This window comes from Pygocentrus nattereri, chromosome 25, assembly GCF_015220715.1.
Source record: "Pygocentrus nattereri isolate fPygNat1 chromosome 25, fPygNat1.pri, whole genome shotgun sequence".
NCBI classification, from domain to species: Eukaryota; Metazoa; Chordata; class Actinopteri; order Characiformes; family Serrasalmidae; genus Pygocentrus; species Pygocentrus nattereri.
In genome coordinates this window covers 17,449,813-17,468,687 of record NC_051235.1, presented here as the reverse complement: position 1 = coordinate 17,468,687, position 18,875 = coordinate 17,449,813, and the positions used below count along the sequence as shown (strand labels likewise).

Below are 18,875 nucleotides of genomic sequence, written 5' to 3'. Positions count from 1 at the left end.
CAGGAAGCATTTGGTTGAAGTTATTGCTACTCAAGAGAGTTGCACCAATTACTGAAAGCAGATGTTCAACATTAATTGTCTTTGTGGGCAAGATTATCTTGTCACTTTGTTGAAAAAAATTAATGAAAAACTATATACATTATGCATTATAACTATATACATTTTGAGATTTATTTTTATTGGGTTCTCATTTTCTATTATAATGACCTATATGAAGATCTGACCACATTTTAGGTCAGCTTTATGTACTGGTTCACAATTCTTGCCCCTCTATACATATACAAACTAGCAAAACAACATGAAGATCTGTACTGTTTACTACAGCAATAATGAGAAGTGCTTTGGTAAGTGCTCCAGCCAGCTGAATGTAAGTGAAGTTAAAGCTGTGTCTGTGTCTTCATTTCTCTTCCTCTTCACACAAAAAGTGAAGCATGGTGCTGAGTGAGCAGAGTTCGGCCTTATGGCTGCCAGAAGGGACCGGTTTTAAGTTAAAGCTAAAACACAGTATATATTTATTGCCCTACTCCCCCCCAGGGATGCATATTGTGTCTCCATGTGAAACAGCCCCTCTTGCATACAACACACCCACACACCACCCGAGAGTTGTCTAAACACAAATTTCATAGGAAGTGATAAGACCAAAAAAATCTGACCATTTTTGTACAAAGGCCTTAACAATCAATGGTCAGTGTCACTAATTTTAGTATTTCTTCTCCATTTGACTTGTCATAACTTTTCTTTGTTTTACATATTTCTAAATCTTTCTGTTGTTCATTTCCAAGTTGAAATAAAAATTGATCCCAGATATTCAATGTGGTCTTAGACATATGGACCCCATTGTAGCTATGAAAATAAATAAAAATGAAGAGGCTGTCTTGATCAGGAATGGGATATATATATATATATGTATATATATATATATATATATATATATATATATATATATATATATATATATATATATATATATATATATATATACACACACACACACACACACACACACACATATACAGTGGATACTTTCCACCTTTAATGTGACCTATAACCTGTACAATGCAATTGAAAAACAAACAGAAACCTTTATATTGGAAAAATATAAAATAAAAAATTTTAAATGGCCTGGTTGCATAAATATGCACACCCTCAAACTAATACTTTGTTGCAACACCTTTTATTACAGCACTCAGTCTTTTTGGGTAGGAGCCTATCAGTGTGGCACATCTTGATGTGGCAATATTTGCCCACTCTTCTTTGCAAAACCGCTCCAAATCTGACAGATTGCGAGGGCATCTCCTGTGCACAGCCCTCTTCAGATCACCCCACAGATGTTCGATGGGATTCAGGTCTGGACTCTGGCTGGGCCATTCCAAAGTCTTAATTTTATTCCGGTGAAGCCATTCTTTTGTTGATTTAGATGCATGCTTTGGGTCATTGTCGTGCTGAAAGATGAAGTTCGTCTTCATCTTCAGCTTTCTAACAGAAGGCCGAAGGTTTTATGCCAACACTGACTGGTATTTGGAACTGTTCATAATTCTGTCCACCCTGACTAAGGCCCCAGTTCCAAAGCCCCAAAGCATGATGCTGCCACCACTATGCTTCACTGTAGGTACGGTGTTCTTTTGGTGATGAGCAGTGTTGTTTTTGCGCCAAATATACCTTTTGGAATTATGTCCAAAAAGATCAACCTTGGTTTCATCAGACCATAAACACATTTTCCCACATGATTTTTGTAGATTTCAGACGTCTTTTCGCAAAATTAAGCCGGGCTTGGATGTTTTTCTTTGAAAGATAAGGCTTCCATCTTGCCACCCTACCCCATAGCCCAGACATATGAAGAAGACGGGAGATTGTTGTTACATGTACTGCACAGCCAGTACTTGCCAGAAATTCTTGCAGCTCCTTCAGTGTTGCTGTCGGCCTCTTGGCAGCCTCCCTGACCAGTTTTCTTCTTGTCTTATCATCAATTTTGGACGGATGTCCTGTTCTTGGTAATGTCACTGTTGTGTCATGTTGTCTCCAGTTGATGATGACAGTCTTCACTGTGTTCCATGGTATATGTAATGACTTGGACATTCTTTTGTAGCCTTCACCTGACTGATATCTTTGAATAATGAGATCCATCTGATGCTCTGGCAGCTATTTGCGGACCATGGCTTGGAAGATGTTGCTACAAAAATGTCAGGACATGCCTACTAGAACAGCTGAACTTTATTTAGGGTTGATCGGAGGCGCTGTAATTGGTGACAGGTGTGTGCTGACTCCAATTTAACATGAGTTTGAATGTAATTGGTTAAATCTGTACACGGCCATACCCCCAGTTATAAAAGGGTGTGCACACTTATGCAACCACATTATCTCAGGGGTTTATTTTTACTTCACCTCCCTGAAAGATTTCTGTTTGTTTTTCAATTGCATTGTACAGGTTACAGGTCACATTAAAGGTGGAAAAAGTTGTGAAATGATTTGTCTTGCTGTCATTTTTTTACATCACAAAAACCTGGCATCTGAACAGGGGTGTGTAGACTTTTTATATCCAGTGTGTGTGTGTGTGTGTGTGTGTGTGTGTGTGTGTGTATGTATATATATATATATATATATATATATATATATATATATATATATATATATATATATATAGATCATAGTGCTACAGTAGCATTGGAGGAAAATAAAAGGCTTCGACCTGGATAAGCACTTGGTTTATTATACAGCCAGACAACAGATGCGCCAGTCATTCATGCTTACATTATTGAGCTCGCATGTCTGGACATGGTTTCGTCTCTCTTCAGGTAAAGATGGAGGGACGTTTGTGTGAAAAGAACTTTTGTGTCTGGTGTCTGTTTAGGCTAGAAAAGAGGAGGCAACCTCTCAGGTGTCTTGAGAACAAATTCCACACTCTCCTACTTTCTTTAGCTTCCCAGTTCACATTGTCTTAAAAATAAAGGTGGTAAAAAGGTTTTACTGGAGTGATACCACAGAAGCACTTTTGGTTCCCTTACAGGACCTTTGGATGTGTGATTCATTAAAAGAACAATTTTTGCAAATGAGAAAAATCATGAGTTTAAAGAACCTGTTTAAAGCTTAAAAAACAAATCGCATTTAGGAAGCTTGATTTTAAACAGTGTATCTGTGTGCCTGAAGGCCCGTAGCAGCAGAAGCCTGTGTGTTTGTGTTTGTGTGTTATCCCTGGGAGAGCATTGCTAACCTCAAGAGAACAGGGATCATGGATGTGACCCTCCTGAACCTCACTGCCGCAAACAGTCCCTGTACCATTCTTTTGGCTGCAAGTGTGTTTGTTTGGGTGCTCTGCTGACCTCCCCAGCTCATGTGACAACACAATCTGGGTAGGACCACTTAAGTGGGATCAGGTTCCTCGTGGTCGCAACTGATCTGTCCAAACATGTTAAAGGGGAAAAGTACTGTATATCAAGTCACTATGATCAAAACTAGGCATCTAGGCACATCCTATTAGGGGAAAGGAAGGCATCATGCTGTACATACACCCACATTCAAATTCTTAGTGATGCAGATTTAGTTTTTGGTGCAACATGCATTGAAAAAGTTCTGTTTTAACAATAAACACCTATTTGTCTCCTCATTGATACAATATGATTACTGAAGGATGGGCGTCTTTCTAGTTTGGTGTACACTGACCAGCCACTTCATTAAGTACCTCGCCTTGTATCTATACTCTTTGTCCATTTTAAAAGCCCCACTCTTCATATGGGGAACACTGCTGTGTCTGACCCACTCAGACCAGTGCAACACACCACCACCTTGTCACTGCAGATCTACACAGTAAGTAAAGGTAATAAAATGGTCAGAGTGCAGATACAAGGGTGTGCACTTAATGAATTGAGCTCATCTATGGACTTTCTGTGAACCAAAGTGTTTGCTTTCTATTATGGTCATAATTATGGTATTAATCATACAAAATTAAAGGTGCGTTGTGTAACAATTTATACCAGTAGCTACTATTATAATCACGCCCTTAATTAAGTCTGACGGATTTCGCTATTCTAACTGACTTCATTTTCTTTCTCCAACCGCAAAAGCTCTCCTGGTGTAGAAACAATTGGTTCTGCTACCCAGATCAGGTAAATGGTAGAGACTCTTCAACAACATATAATATCTTGTGGTCTGGGAAGCGTTTGATATCCAAACTGAACGAAAAATGGTAAGACTGTTGCAGAATTCCATGGACAACAGTAAGAAATCCGGCCTGTATTTTTCTCAGGGGAGGACAGAGAAACACATACACATGGCTATTCTGGACAGAGATAAACACACAAACACAGAGTTTCACCTTTTATAGAGGAAAGTGCCCAATTTACATTTAATCCCATCCAAATTGGGCATAATCTATGTCTAACCTTAAACTTAATCCGTTTTCATTATGTTTCAAGACATTTTAACACATAAAATATCGAACATGGAATCAAAGATTGACCTCAAGTTCATATCAAAGCTGAAAATGTGTTTTGTTCCACCGCTAATGTTAGGCTTACTGTGCTCTACTGTGCACTACGATTCACAGAGGAATCATTCTGGCAGAGGAATCGGTCATCACCCACATGCTGTGAATGACACATCTGGCCATGTTATTGGTGTCAGAGTTTTTAAGCGTATTGATAGAGCGCTACCAACCCACAAAACCCTAATGGACTCATTACAGTCAGTGAAGGACAATGGAGAACCACCAATTTACCAGACAACAACATGAAACAATGCACACACAGGCTTGACTGATATTCCCAAGCAGTCAGCTGTAAACAAAAGACAGCATCCCATCTCCAGAGCGCAAGGCGACGGCCACCTTCTCTATAATCACCTGCCTCCTCTTAAAGGGGAACTCCACCGTTTTTTCCAAAGTTCTGCAAGTAAATGGTTAACATGTCAAAGTCATTCGGAGAGGTTTGGTGAGAAATACTCAGTCAGAATTCTTCACAGTGATAGTGATAGGAACCAGACATCCAAAATGTTAATGTTTAAAAGCTCCCTCACAAAAAGGGATCATATGAAATGGTTATTAATACACTGCGTGATGTCTGACAAACTGCTTTACAATAGTGGTGTGATAACGTTTTGGTCTAAAGGGGATGTGAATCAGTTTATTTGAACCCATCCCTGGTTTAGAGATAGGTGTCATTAGGCAAAATAGTCCCCAAAGAAAACTATTTTTTGTTTATCGGACTGACCATCATTTTACCACCATCAGCATCACCTATACACACTCAGAAGACTCGTGTAGCGGGTTCACTGGTGGTTTTGGACCGTAAATGAAATGGCTATATTTCCACAGTAGACAATGAGAGCACTGGCTCTCATCACCACCGCTCGAAGGAAATCTGAGCCAGATTCTCTACAGATGCAGAACTGCACAGCAAACCCCTCCGAATCACTCTGTTTACATCTGGATCACTGAATTGTGCCGAAATTCTGAAACATCGGTGGAGTTCCCCTTTAACCGTCCTTTGTTGACAGATGCATCTGCATAACATGAGCCTTCCTGACTGACTGACTGACTGCATGTGCGCGTTTGCTGCTAAAATCTGACTAACAGTGTGTCTGCTGTGGGAACTTTGGCGTGAGATGTTCTGCTCATCAAGAAGATCCATCGCGATCTACTCACCTAAGCAAACCCAAGCCCAGCGCAGACACACGCAGTTGATGAAGAAAAGCCTCGCCGCCACGACCTTTGCCATCATCCAGAAAGCGCAGGTGATTCTTTCGCCACCTTCCAGATCATTCCTCCAACGGCTCTTTGTCCACTCGCTTTGGAGATTTCGTTACGCAGCCAAAGGGCTCGTTCCCGTCGCCTCCGTCTGGTTATCTTCGGGAAAGGACATAAAGCTCTACTTCAGGATCTTCAGGATGAGGGCACAGGAAGGAACTGCACCAGAGGGGGGCATTTTAACTCCTTATCGCTGCCGTTTCCATCATCTGCTGGTCCAAAAGTTCAGCACAGGTCTCGGTTTCACAATGAATGCAGTCTTGTTTCATGGCCACCTTCTGTTGTGCTCAGTCTCAGGGAGCCTAATAAGCTATTAGCCTTTTCTGCACCAGAGGTGCAAATCCACAGAAAGAAGGCAGCGTTTAAAACACTGCAGCAGGACACTGGACTGAAGAACCGACCCACTGCAGGAACGGTCCACCTGGATAAAGGCTCTGGGCTGTATTGAAGTATCGCTGCACTCAGAGGTGTCAGAAAACACAGGCGATAAAAAAGCAGTCGCTGACTGACTGACTGAACGCGGAGCCGTGATATTCCATTCAGCGTGAGTCTTTCTCAGTGTCGCCCTTTCAGAAAACAGCAGTCTCGTCGTGCCCGTTAACTAGGCCGATTTATTACCTCAGACTTCGCTTTGAACGCCGACCGGGCTTGTTTTCATCGTTTTGAAGAAACCTTTCCGACTGGACGTGATTTGAGCAGTGAAAGCGCGCCCTCTAGCAGACGGAGGGGTGTACCGCAGCATTGATATCAGTGCGCTCGCCAGAAGCAGGGCCGACTGGAGTGGAGTCGACTCCGCTTCTGAATGAGATTCGATGGAGTTGATTCCACATAGCACTCTTATCGATTCCAAAAATCCAGTGGCTGGGCAGATCTTTTAGCAGTTTGTGCAGTTGACATTTTACTTCGTTACTTTTTTCCAAAGCAAATTGAACCCAATGTTCCAAAACTTTGGAGTCGACTCTCGATTCCCAAATGCATGAAATCGAAGATTCGACTCTTTCTGGGATCCACTCCCACCTCTAAATGCACGGAATAGAGTTCTCCAGCCCTATGCCACTTTACTCGGGGCTGAAGAAACGCCTCTGTGGTTGCGCTGAGTAGCTGTCTAGATTAAATGTATATTTTATAACTATTTCCTAAAAGCAGTTTGGAGACTTGACACAACAACACGTATTCATATGCATAATTATCATTTAATTTCTTATAAACATGTTTAACAATACCATTTGAATTGCGTACACATGCATATATTTTGCCCATATACAAAAGGCACCGCTGGGATTCGAACCCAGGATCTCCTGTTTACTAGACAGGCGCTTTAACCAACTAAGCCACGGCGCCGCTGAGCAACTCCTGCAAATTACAGCTCAAATACGTTACGGCTATTCTTATTCCGCTGTAGTTCTCTTCACTGTTTCATTTTAGGTGCATAAATAATTTCTGTTCATGGGGGTTGTATCTTATAATTCGTCTGAACCCTCGCGTTGCTGTTAACATATTAACACACGCCGTTGCCAGTAGGGGACAGTATGGTCTTTAGCCGAGACCCACTCAGAGGCACGGAGGAGCAGGCAGATATCTGTCTGGAGCCTTCAGTCGACAGAACACACATTTGGTGATCAAGCTCGTGTTCTCCAAGCGAGAGACAGAAAAAGATTTCCCACATTCTTCACACTGAAAAGCAACATTTCAATGCATCAGATTATGGAAGTTGTACATAAAACGCAACAAGTTATCATTTTTGAGAACCTTTCTCTCTCTTTCTCCCCTGCGAATGAACGCTGTGGAAGACCGTTTTTGCCATTAGAAAAATATCCAGTAAGTCATAATAAAGAAAAGATTTCCATAATTATTACTTAGTATCTCACAATTATGACACAGCATCTCATAATTACGACTTAACATCTCATAAAACGATTCTAAAAACTAAATAGCTAATACTCAATATCTATATTAACATCTCTTAATACTGAATATCTCATGACATCTCATAAATATACTGAAATATACCTTACTTTCTCATAATTGTGACTTAGCATCTCATATTTACGACTTAGTATCTCATAATGACATCTCATAAATATACCTCACTTTCTCACAATTTGACTCACTTTCTCATAACTATGAGATTTCTTTTCATAATTATGAGATACTAAGTCGTGATTATGGAAACCTTTCATCTTACTATCACTTACTAAATGGCTATATATTTTCCTCCAGTGGCAGAACCAGGATTACATAGAATGCAGTTTGCAAGCAGGGTGGAAAACTTGGAGAAATGTACTTAAGTGAAAATATGGCTACTGTGTTAAAGGCTTACTTAATTACAAGTATAAGGAGGTATCCAAAACCATACTCAGATATAAAAAGTAAAAGGAAATGTGTTAACAAATAAACTACAAAACTAGGTGTGTTTTGTGCCAAAAATCAATTTAGGTTAGTTGTAGGCAGTTTTACTTTACACTGAAATGAATCTGGTTACCGGTTTTAATGAAAAAACAAAAGATCAGGCAGACACTAAAATGGGATTAGCATGCAAGAACGAAAAAAAAAATCTGATGGTACTTTGAAGTAAAAAATATTTTTTTATCTCTTGGAAAGGTAACTGCGAGTGCAAATAGAGTGAGTAATGTTAAAATGTAAATCTTCCATATATTTAAGTAAAGGTGTACTACAGTCACTTAAGTATTTTGCACCCCACTTCATACAAAACCACACTGATTTTGTAATTCAGCTTTCTTATCTAAGTTATTCCATAATGTTTTTCATAAAACCTTTCAAATCCATTTTGTCATTTTCATTCATTATTTTAAAATGCTCACTTTCATTTACAATGTGTTGAACGGACCACTAGAAATGGTCCAAAGTGACTTGGAAAAACATTCATTTTTATGAACTTCAATTCAAACTTAAAGTTTTCCTTCTGTAAAGTTACCATTTTGGAGATATAAGGTTTTGTCATGGCAGCGACAATCTTATTCAATACTACCTCTTAATCTGCACACTCTTGTTTATTTTTGAATGTGTGTGTGACTACAGGAATGGATGTGTGTGTCAGTGAATTTGAGGCAGAACTCAGGTGTGGATGTTTATGTGACTGAGACTAGAAGTGTAAGATTTCTATTTCTGTTCTCACCTACTGCATATTGCGAGTCACTGAAGAAAGATTCTTTGCCTGTGCAAATATAATTGCCGAGTAAAGCCTGATTCTAACTCTGATAGCCAGTAGTACCTTTAGGATTTGAAAGCCCATTCCCTGAGCCCTCCTGGTCTCAATGACAGCTGGTATGTATTCAGATTGCTCAATGTTCCACATACGTACTGTAGAATCCTACAACACACACACACACACAAACATACACATACATACTTCCAGCCAACACAAACTGAAACTGACAATGTGATGCCTCAGTTACTCTGTGATGCAGGATCCACACTACTCATATTCCAAACTTAAATCAAAGTGGAATGGCCAACATCCATCAACATGGAATAGTAGGAACGTTTGACACCTCTCATTCCTTTACTGTTCTTTATAATCCAGTTTCAAATTCATAAATCTCTACAAATAAACATTTGTTTAGAGAAAGGGTGTCCAATCTTCTCCACAAAGGGCTGGTATGGATGCAGGTTTTCATTCCCACAAAACAGGAGCACACTTGGGTTATTCTCACAGAGAAAACAAATGCTGGGACCCAACTTGAAAAATGACTAAAACCTTTTCTCTTTTTTGGATAAATAAAAATGATGCTTCACTGAATGTATAAACACAAAGCTGAATGATTTAAATGACAGCAAATTGAATTTTAGTAATATCTTCTGATTTAAGTGATCAAATTCTCAATACTGAAACACTGTAAAGTTTGAAATCTGTAAATTATGTTTTTCTGTTAACAATCTGTAGGCTGTTGTCAAACAGTATGTTAAAGTAAACATATATGTATATATATATATATGTAAAACGCAATTTCTTCTCATAACCACAATCCAGTGACTGCCATTTACTTTTTTTTTTCTTGTGCCACATACCATTGTGGTTCACATCCTTACAGTTTACAAGGAAACATTAAATAAAAGAGATTTAACAGTTAAAAGTAATTAAAATTCATTTTTTTCTACTTAGAGAAAGTGAAAGAGTGAGACTAACTGAATAAACAAGTAGAATCAGATGTGCTGCTGCTTGCTTGGATTGAAAACATGCAGTCAGACCAGCCCTTTGCAGAGAAGACTGTACAGTCCTGGTTTAGAGATAGCAAAATCATTCAGCATAAAAATAATAATTAGAATATGCTGATTATGAATGTTTCACCTTTGAGGAAGAGACCACCCAGTTCTTATCTGCACTGATGTCGACGTCTGTCACCCAGTCCAAATGGCCCTGAGTTTGAAATTGAATAAAAGTGATTTACAGGGACATTCAAAGTACCACTATGCAGCTTCACAGCAGTCTGGTGAAATGATTCCTTTAATGAGAAGCATAAAGACATGGTGGTTTACCTTCAGCACCAGGGTTTTACACAGTCCTTTCATGTCCCACAGTGTTAGAGTCCTGTCGTATGCCCCAGACACCAGTACTGAAGCTGGAGATCAGATCATTTGATGGTTATTCGCCACTGTGCACTGCAAGATCAGTGAAGTTGTCCACACTTTTACCTTTTACATATGAATGCTTCCGCATTTTGTGGTTACTGACTGCCCACTCGCATTATATTTTGGTTCAAAGTAGATGGGCTTTGAGCTAACACAGAGCAGTACCATCGTTGGAGAAGGCGCAGGAGCTGATGCTCCCATCGTGACCCTTGCTGAGCTGTATTCCTCCCTTCTTGCGGTATGAACCGGTCTGAACGTCCCACAGATGCAGTGTCTGGTCCCACGATGCTGTGCACAAGTAATGGCCATTGCGAGTGAAACAGCAGCTTGAGATTACATTTTTGTGGGCACTGGGGGGGATAAACAACAAGGGCTTAACTGAGAGCTTTAAAGTGACTCATAATTACACAATTTTACTTTTTGATTAGCTAGGACATGTTTGGTGTCTGAAGTTTGCCTCTATAGTTCTGCATCTTTTAGGTACTTTTTAAGTATTATTATTTTATTTACTCAAGTATAAGTAAAAGTAGTCACATATACAAATCATGCTTGTGTGCCTAATGACATAACTGAGCTAACTAATCTCATTATGAAATAAACAACTTTGTAAAATGGCAGCGATAGTCATTCAATATACAAATTTAAGGAATAAAGTTATTCCGATCATCCAAGATGACTGCCCTCTTAATGCTAATGGATTTCAGCTATGCAGTCAAGTTTGGACTTCAACTTTTACACATAACAGTAAGCTACACTGCGTCCTAAACCACACCAGGTAGTCATTAAGATCTTGCTTAAAAACCACAGGCAGCTTGAAGAAAGTGATAATGATAACTTCATTATTTTGCTCTGTAAACTTGTTAGCAAGCTAACGGCTACACAGTGGGAGCATTCCTATGTTCCTATCCAATTTTCCCAGGCTTCTACATTCCTTCAGTTCTGTATATGATACCTCATGTCTTAAAATGTAAATTTAAGAAAACTAGGAGCAATGAGGAGTTGATTTTTCAATAGGAACACACTGCACCAGCCCTCAGCTAGATAAGATCCTGAGTAAGCTATTTTGCTAGCTAACAAAAATCTGTAATGCCAATGTTTGAGCGTAGCATATATAAAATGTGCAAATAATTGCTCCATCATGTTCAGGGTTGATGTACTGTGGGCTATGTAGCCCATTGCTTGCTAACCAGCAAGCTAGCAGAGTAAAGTAACAAGCTTACATCCCCAGACCTATAAGAGGAGAAAACAGTGTTTTAATGCAGCAAATCAAGTGCTATCATTTTGAAATATTAAGTAATGGATGCCATGGATGTTGCATTTCTGGTCAAGTTCTGCCACTGGAGTCTGTATTTATTTTGACTTCATCAGTTACGGAGCTAATATAGTAAAGGATAGCATCAAGGATTCATCCAAGGGAAAATGGTGAGGGCATGTTGACGAGAGAATGTTAAAAACAATACTGAAATGGAAGACAAGATGTTGTCACTGAGGATGTCCTCAGAGATTCCACCATTAACACGAATGCCAATTTTGGTAATTTGGTAGTTTTGGAATTGCAATATAGAAATCAGCATGTCCATACACTTAATTTCAGACATTGCTTACTGAAACTACAATATTAGAATATGTACGTTTGTATATATACCAAAGGTATGTTAATTAGTCTATGGACAATCTTATTTTTCATGCTTAGTAAACAGGACTTACAGGGCAACATGGACCTAAAACAGGGCCTATACAATTTTAAAGAAGGAAAATAGAAAACTGGGAATACATGACCATTTCCAAGATTAAAAAGAGAGAACACGGGGTCCTGAGGACCACAGGGCCCTTACAAACATAACACTGTTTCCTAGAACTTTCAATGGGAAAATAAGAGGCCTTGTTAGGATGCTGGGAATGTGGGGCATAAGGCCCTGTGAACATAGAGACCAACAAACAGCTAGCAACAACAGAACAATAAAGGCAATATAGCAGTTTTAAACCAAGCCTTTTAGCCAAACAAAGCAGTTATTCACTAAATGTATGTACGTTATATTTAGACTTCTCAAAAAACACACTACAAAGCTTGCAAGGCCAGCCAATAATCTCATTGAGGCTAACCTAGCTAATAGCAAAAGTATTCTGACTGAATAATCCAGTCTTCACCTCCTGCCCTTGTGCTGTGAGTGACGTAGGTTTGACGCACTTCTGAGTGCGAAGTGTTTTAGAGGGCATATTTTAAAAGTATTAAAGGATGCTATGTGTAGAAAAGATTCTTGGTGAGACTTCCGTTATTTGTTAGCTACATTAGCTTGGTAGTAATAGTTAAATCATAATAATACTCAATTATTATATAAAGTAAATCTTATCTGTGAGTTTAAGCATATCTGAATACAGCCCACACAGAGAAGAGTAACAATCATTTCATGTCCAGACCCACAGCAATAAATAACATACTGTAATGTACCAAACATTTGGTATGCTCTTCTTTTCTGCAGTACAGTAGCTGTAAAATGAGCTGCAGAACATAATCATTCGAACAGAAGAGGATGGAGAAGCTGAGCCATCCGAGCACAACTCATATAGAGTAATGTCTGTACCTGTTAATGGTCAGAGTGGTTTTATGAGAGCAGAGGTCCCATAATTTAATGGATCTGTCTGCTGAGACGCTGGCCAAGTGCTGACTCTGAGCATCAAACTGACAGCTCATTACTGTGGACTTATGATGACCTGAGAAATGGACAGAGAGATTTTGTTGGCTGTATTAATGAAATGAAACATGCTGAGTGCTTTTGACTTTTTATCTTTGAAAGTTTAAAAGCTATGCTTTTGAACTCTTAAAGATAAGAATAAATCAGGATCCAAAATTAAAAACTATTTGTAATACTGAAAAATGTAATGCAAAATTACAGCAATTTAGAATGTTACAACACCCAAAAACAAAGTATGAATTAAAAGATAATCTGTTATGCTAGTGCTGGGCAATTCAGGCATAATGTTTTTCAAAATACAAACAGTGCTGTGCAAAAGTCAGAGAAAGCCATTAAGTACACAATATTTATTTATATTCATTACCATTTAGTGTCAGGAAAAAAAACAGAAGCCTCAACAACTATGTTTTTCAGTATTTAGGGTGTCCAACCTTTGTCTTTCTTACAATTACCATTTGTCAGTTTTCAAGCATCATTCAATTTGAAGTGGGCTGGAAAGCCATGACATTAGTCCGCAGATATCATGCTTACAACAGCTGAACAGAGAGTATAGTGCCCAAATAAGGCTGTAACATATGTTCCAGTATTGTTTAAATAGCAGTAAGGTGTCTATTTATTTTATTTATCTAGATTTGTACAGTTTGCATCTGAAAGTTCAGCCAGTGTTAATCATAATTTGAATATATACAATAAAAAACAACAAAGTTAATATAAATATAAACCACATCACCCAGGTCTAACTACAGTTAGTCACTCTACCTTGCATGTAATGCAGTCTCTGTCCTGTGTCAGCACAGTTGATGTAGAGGGCATTCTCCATGTCTGAAGCTGAAGCCACATACTTCCCATCCCCCGACACACTGCATGACATCAACAAGCCACCTTGTGCTACTGTCCACTGAAAGCACGAACATATTCACGGACACAAAGAATATAGACTGGGCTTTCATCATTCCCTACCACTATTAAGGGGAGTCAAAAGAGAGATTAAGGAAAGAAATAAAAAGGATGGAATTTAATATAAACAGGGACTTGAATAATTCACCAGTATTTTGCCAGTCTCCAGGTCCCAGGCATTCACATTCTTATCCCAGGAGGATGTTATTACTCTGAGGAAGGCCAAAGACAAAGAGAAAAAGACCTTTCATGGGGTTATATTATAAAGAATATCCTGAGTACCAAATACATAACAGGCAGGCTATAGGTAAGCATAACGCAATATAAATGCAATGGTATTGTAATTTAATGAGGTCATAGCTACATTTAGGCTCACAATCCAAGCTAAATATCTTAGGGTAGAGTATACTGGCCATTTTTATCTATATTACATTACATGACCAAGATTACCATCAGCATTTATTTCAGTAATGAAAAGAGCACCGAGAGATATATTAATTAGTGGATGCTGTTCCAAAGAAACTGATTACAGCAGCAAAGAGGCACCCCACTGAGAGTGCTCTGCTTCCAACGTTGCCTGGCAACAGCGTCTGTGGCAGCAGGGTGTGCAAACAAAGGGGTGTGCAATAAAAGACCCTTAAAGGGAGAGTGTAATTGGAGACCGTGGTGTGTGAGAGTGTATTTGTTAGTGGTGGAGGCTCTCAATGACAGGACATTTTATTTAACAGCTAAATGGATATTAAATGCCTTTGGCTTGGCAGGGCTGTTGAGGTACTGACCATGTGCTGCCTGAAGCATTCCTAGGCCATGTCATAGACATAGAACAACACTGTGCTAAAGTCAGAGATCACCCTTCTTTTATTTCATTTCTAGGTACAAGTTGTTCATTTTTCACTAGATATTTCTGAAAAGACAGATTAGATATAAGATACTCAACTTAAATAAGAGAGGAGAAAGTTAAAGGAAAATAAGTGAAATAATAGGAGATTCCAAAACTGGAGTTCAGAAATTATTAAAAGGTATAGAAAAACAACAGCGCAACATAAGATAAATTGTACTTTCATATTCATATCAAGCTCCACTCCGTCTGAAAAGATGTGTATCTGTCAAAAAGCCATTATGGAGAAAAGAAAATAATTTGCATCTCAGAACTGCGTTCCTCAACATCTTTGAATGCGTTCGGGATTACTTGGATTATGAGCAGCCAAACTTCTGCACTTTGAAGGTGTGGAAAAACATGTCTGCAGATTTCTCTGAAAAACTGAAAACCAGTCTGAAAAAGAATGCAAAGCAACAAAGTGTGCAGACAAGTAGAAATAATAATAAATAGGCTTCTGTGCACTTTTGTGTTAGATATATGCTTTCTGCTTTTTCCTGACACTGAAAAATGACTGCCTTGTCTTCTTCTTCTTATTCTTTCGGCTGCTCCCTTTAGGGGTCGCCACATCGGATCAGCGGATCATCTGCCTCCAAAAATGACTGCCTTGTACTTAATTAAATAAATTAAGGGTCTCTGATTTAGTATGGTACTGTATATCTGCTGTTTCTGTAACATATGGTGGGTCACCACAGGCAATAAATACAAAGCAATTTCCTGTAAAAAATAATACAATACAGAAATCCACTGACTTACAAAACGTCGAAATGAGTGTACAGGTGCTGAAGCAACTGCCCATCAGCTCCTATTATAAAAGTGTTTAGAGTCAAAGTATTTTCTGTTTCTTTTTAAGTACAGATAAGTGTGTATTATATTATATTATACATTATAGTAACACCGATGCAGCAAACAGGGATAAAAACAATGGAATATTCGCATGAGGGCCCTTTTTATATTCCCCTAAAAAGTCGTAGTTGTGGAGAGAAGAGCTGTTTGGAATTGCTCCCTATTAGGCAAACAGTGTGCTATAAAGTGTGTCAGCTCATATGTAGTGTTGCTCAATAAATCTTTTGCTTGTTTAATGAATGTTCTACAGTCAGTTCGCTATAACTCTATGTAGTGAAAAGTGACTGAGATTAAAGAGCAAAGCATTCCGAACAAAGCTTAAGCTTTCTTGCTACAGCAGCATTTATGTGCTGGCTTATGCTCTCTGAAAAGGCTAGGCCAGCAGGTGGGATGTGCACATTACTTTTAACCTGCTTGTTTCTCCTCGCCTACCTGTTCTTTTCTGGGACCAAACAACATCCAGCGATGGCCGCGGAGTGTCCTCCTTTCAGGACCATCAGCTGAGCTCCTGTTTCCACATCCTACGAAAACAGTCAGGAGGAGTAAGCATAGAGGGAAAGTTTAAAAGCTAATCATGCAACATCATATTCAAAGCGTATGGAAAGTGGAAAGAAAATCTACGTCAAATGATATTCTTGTCATTGTTAATTGTCGAACATGTGATTCTTTGATTACTCGCACCCAAAATATCGCAGTCTTGTCATGGGAGCCAGTGAGAAGTCGGGTGTCACCGAAGCAGAACTTGCAGCTGCTGACACAATCAGTATGTCCCCTCAACACCTTTACAGGGATCTACATGAAAGACAGCACATCATCATAACCATAAGAGTGTATGAAAGATGCTTTCAAACTGTAATTATAAAGCCGTTAAACGAGGGCAGTTCAATTAACGTTTTTGTGTAGAACAGACCTGTTTTATTGGCTTCTCTTTTTATCAGGTGGCAGGTACTCTCAGTGTTCAGCAAGTAGACATGCAGTGTTAAAAAAAATCCTCTGACAATTTTTCAAAAGTTGTGCATAATTGAATAACCAAGATGTAAAGAGTCAGTCAGAGCCTGAATTGTTCATAGTGGTGGTGATGGGAAGCAGACGTCTGAAACGTTTAATGCCTTTAAGCTCATAGAGCTTTGAGATAAGGTTTTAGCCTAAAGCATATTTCTTAAAATCCTTTCGTGTTACAGATGTACACTCACCGGCCACTTTATTAGATACACCTGTTCAATTGCTTGTTAACACAAATTGCTAATCAGCCAATCACATGGCCACAACTCAATGCATTTAGGCATGTAGAGGTGGTCAAGACAACTTGCTGAAGCTCAGACCGAGCATCAGAATGGGGAAGAAAGGTGATTTAAGTGACTTTGAACGTGACGTGGTTGTTGGTGCCAGACGGGCTGGTCTGAGTATTTCAGAAACTGCTGATCTACTGGGATTTTCACACACAACCATCTCTAGGATTTACAGAGAACGGTCTGAAAAAGAGAAAACATCCAGTGAGCGACGGTAGTGTAGACGAAAATGCCTTGTTGATGTGAGAGGTCAGAGGAGAATGGGCAGACTGGTTCAAGATGATAAGAAGGCAACAGTAACTCAAATAACCAACCAAAATCTCTGAGGAATGTTTTCAACACCTTGTTGAAAGTATGCCATGAAGAATTAAGGCAGTTCTGAAGGCAAAAGGGGTACAACCTTTTACTAGCTACTAATAAAGTAGCCGGTGAGTGTATATGTAGGGTGTCGTAGGGCAAAATAGCACCTAAAGTTTGTTTTTTTGTTTTTTTTTAGATTTAGCACAATTTTATCATTAACATATAACTTAGATATATGCTCACTGGTCTTTTGGATAGTAAATAAATGGACATATCTGTGACCCCTGGCTTCTATCACCACTACTGTAAAGAAACTGGAGTCAAGAGGTTTCTCTACAATGCAAGCTCTGCTGAAAAAACTGATGGGTTGATATCACAGTGTAAAGGAGTCTAATGGGATCTAAAGGTGTTCTAGTGGTCTCTAATGATAACCAACAATTCCCATTAGAAAGAAAAAACAACAGGTTTTAATTTAACATAATGTTATAGTGGACGTCAAAATGCCTCAAAGCTCCTTCACAGAAAGCTATTACATGAAGTATTTACGAATGTGCTCTCTGATGTCTGAGACATTGTTTAATCATAGTTTTGAGAAGGTTTTGGTCTGAAATGCATTTTTAAATACGTTCAGGTGGAGGGATACAGGCAGGGTGTTGTGCGTGGCAAAATATTCCCCAAGGAAAATGTACATTTTCAGATTTACTACTATTTTATCGTCATTAACATTACATATTAGACCTTAGAAGGTACGTGTAGGTTCAGTGGTCGTTTTTGGATAGATAATAAAATGGCTATATTTGTGATGGTGACATTGTAACCCCTGGTTCCTATCACCACCACTGTTAAGACAATCTAAGACAGTAAGTTCTCTAAAACGAAGCATCTGATATGAAAACAATATGAATGAGCTTATTTAGCTAGCTACATGTTAGTAATTGAATTATTCCGAAACTTTGAAAATCCGGTGGAATTGCCCTTTGATAACAAGTAAACATTGCAAGTGTGCACAGGGTCATTAACTTTAATCTTTTCTACCAGACTTAGAATTCACAACACAGTATGTGTCCCAGTAATACAGCTAGTTTGCAAGTCAGCACAAGCCACGTTCTCGTAGTTGTTCAGTGAAGTGACAAAGAACGCCCAGCTGCAGTTACTGCTGCAGTTAGTGCTGCTAGCTAGTAGTTAAACTGCACTGTCTGAACGGCTGAAAGGCGAAACGCTCAGTTCTCAGTGGGACTCAAGAAAGTCATATAACTAAGGTCCAAGATGTGTTAAGTTCACAAAGCGTGTAAAGCTACCAATACTAGTAGATAAGCTGTTTGTTTTAACGAACCTGCGACAGTGCCTCATGGTCCCACAGTGAGGCGACTTCTTTTTCTGTTTTCTCCTCAGATACCGGCTCATCAAGCGCCAACGGATCCATTGTTTCCTCTGGACATTTCTATAGGAAGGTGTGGGGTAAATACAGTCAAGTACAACTTTTCCCTCAGTGAGACGAATTCAACACCGTTTAAAAAAACCCACCACCACCAGCCGGTCGGGTCCGGTCCGGTCCGTCTCCGAACCCGCTCTTCACAAGTTTTACTGAAGGTGCGGCGCGAACGTCAACAGTTTCCCTGACAACACATCGCTCGCGCGGCTCTGCT

General features: G+C 39.2%; 2 protein-coding genes and 1 non-coding gene across 3 annotated transcripts in view; all 3 read right to left on the bottom strand.

The window, feature by feature from the left end:
• Nucleotides 1-6,512, bottom strand: part of lrp3 (low density lipoprotein receptor-related protein 3) — a 35,878-nt gene extending 29,366 nt beyond the window's left edge. The window contains exon 1 of the mRNA XM_017706203.2: nucleotides 5,636-6,512. Coding sequence (XP_017561692.1) covers nucleotides 5,636-5,711 — 76 coding nt within the window. The 5' untranslated portion in view covers nucleotides 5,712-6,512. The remainder of the gene's footprint in view (nucleotides 1-5,635) is intronic.
• Nucleotides 6,513-6,885: 373 nt separating this feature from the next.
• Nucleotides 6,886-18,846, bottom strand: LOC108432376 (WD repeat-containing protein 88). Its single transcript, XM_017706149.2, has 12 exons — nucleotides 18,754-18,846; nucleotides 18,563-18,670; nucleotides 16,322-16,432; nucleotides 16,073-16,161; nucleotides 14,066-14,129; nucleotides 13,780-13,918; nucleotides 12,910-13,039; nucleotides 10,493-10,677; nucleotides 10,235-10,317; nucleotides 10,047-10,115; nucleotides 8,970-9,068; nucleotides 6,886-7,411 (listed from the first exon to the last, which is right to left on the bottom strand). Exons 2-12 carry the CDS (start codon nucleotides 18,650-18,652, stop codon nucleotides 7,289-7,291), a joined length of 1,182 nt encoding a protein of 393 aa, XP_017561638.1. The 5' UTR covers nucleotides 18,653-18,670; nucleotides 18,754-18,846; the 3' UTR covers nucleotides 6,886-7,288.
• Nucleotides 7,005-7,078, bottom strand: trnat-agu. The gene has a single exon. It is a non-coding gene; the product is annotated as a tRNA-Thr (tRNA).
• Nucleotides 18,847-18,875: the final 29 nt, after the last annotated feature.

Coding starts and splice junctions, on each gene's coding strand:
- LOC108432376 (XM_017706149.2), bottom strand. CDS start 18,652: ATGGATCCGTTGGCGCTTGATGAGCCGGTATCTGAGGAGAAAACAGAA. Junction 16,433..18,562: donor ACCATGAGGCACTGTCGCAG/GTTCGTTAAAAC, acceptor TCTTTCATGTAG/ATCCCTGTAAAGGTGTTGAG. Junction 9,069..10,046: donor GGGTGGTCTCTTCCTCAAAG/GTGAAACATTCA, acceptor TGTGTGTTGTAG/GATTCTACAGTACGTATGTG.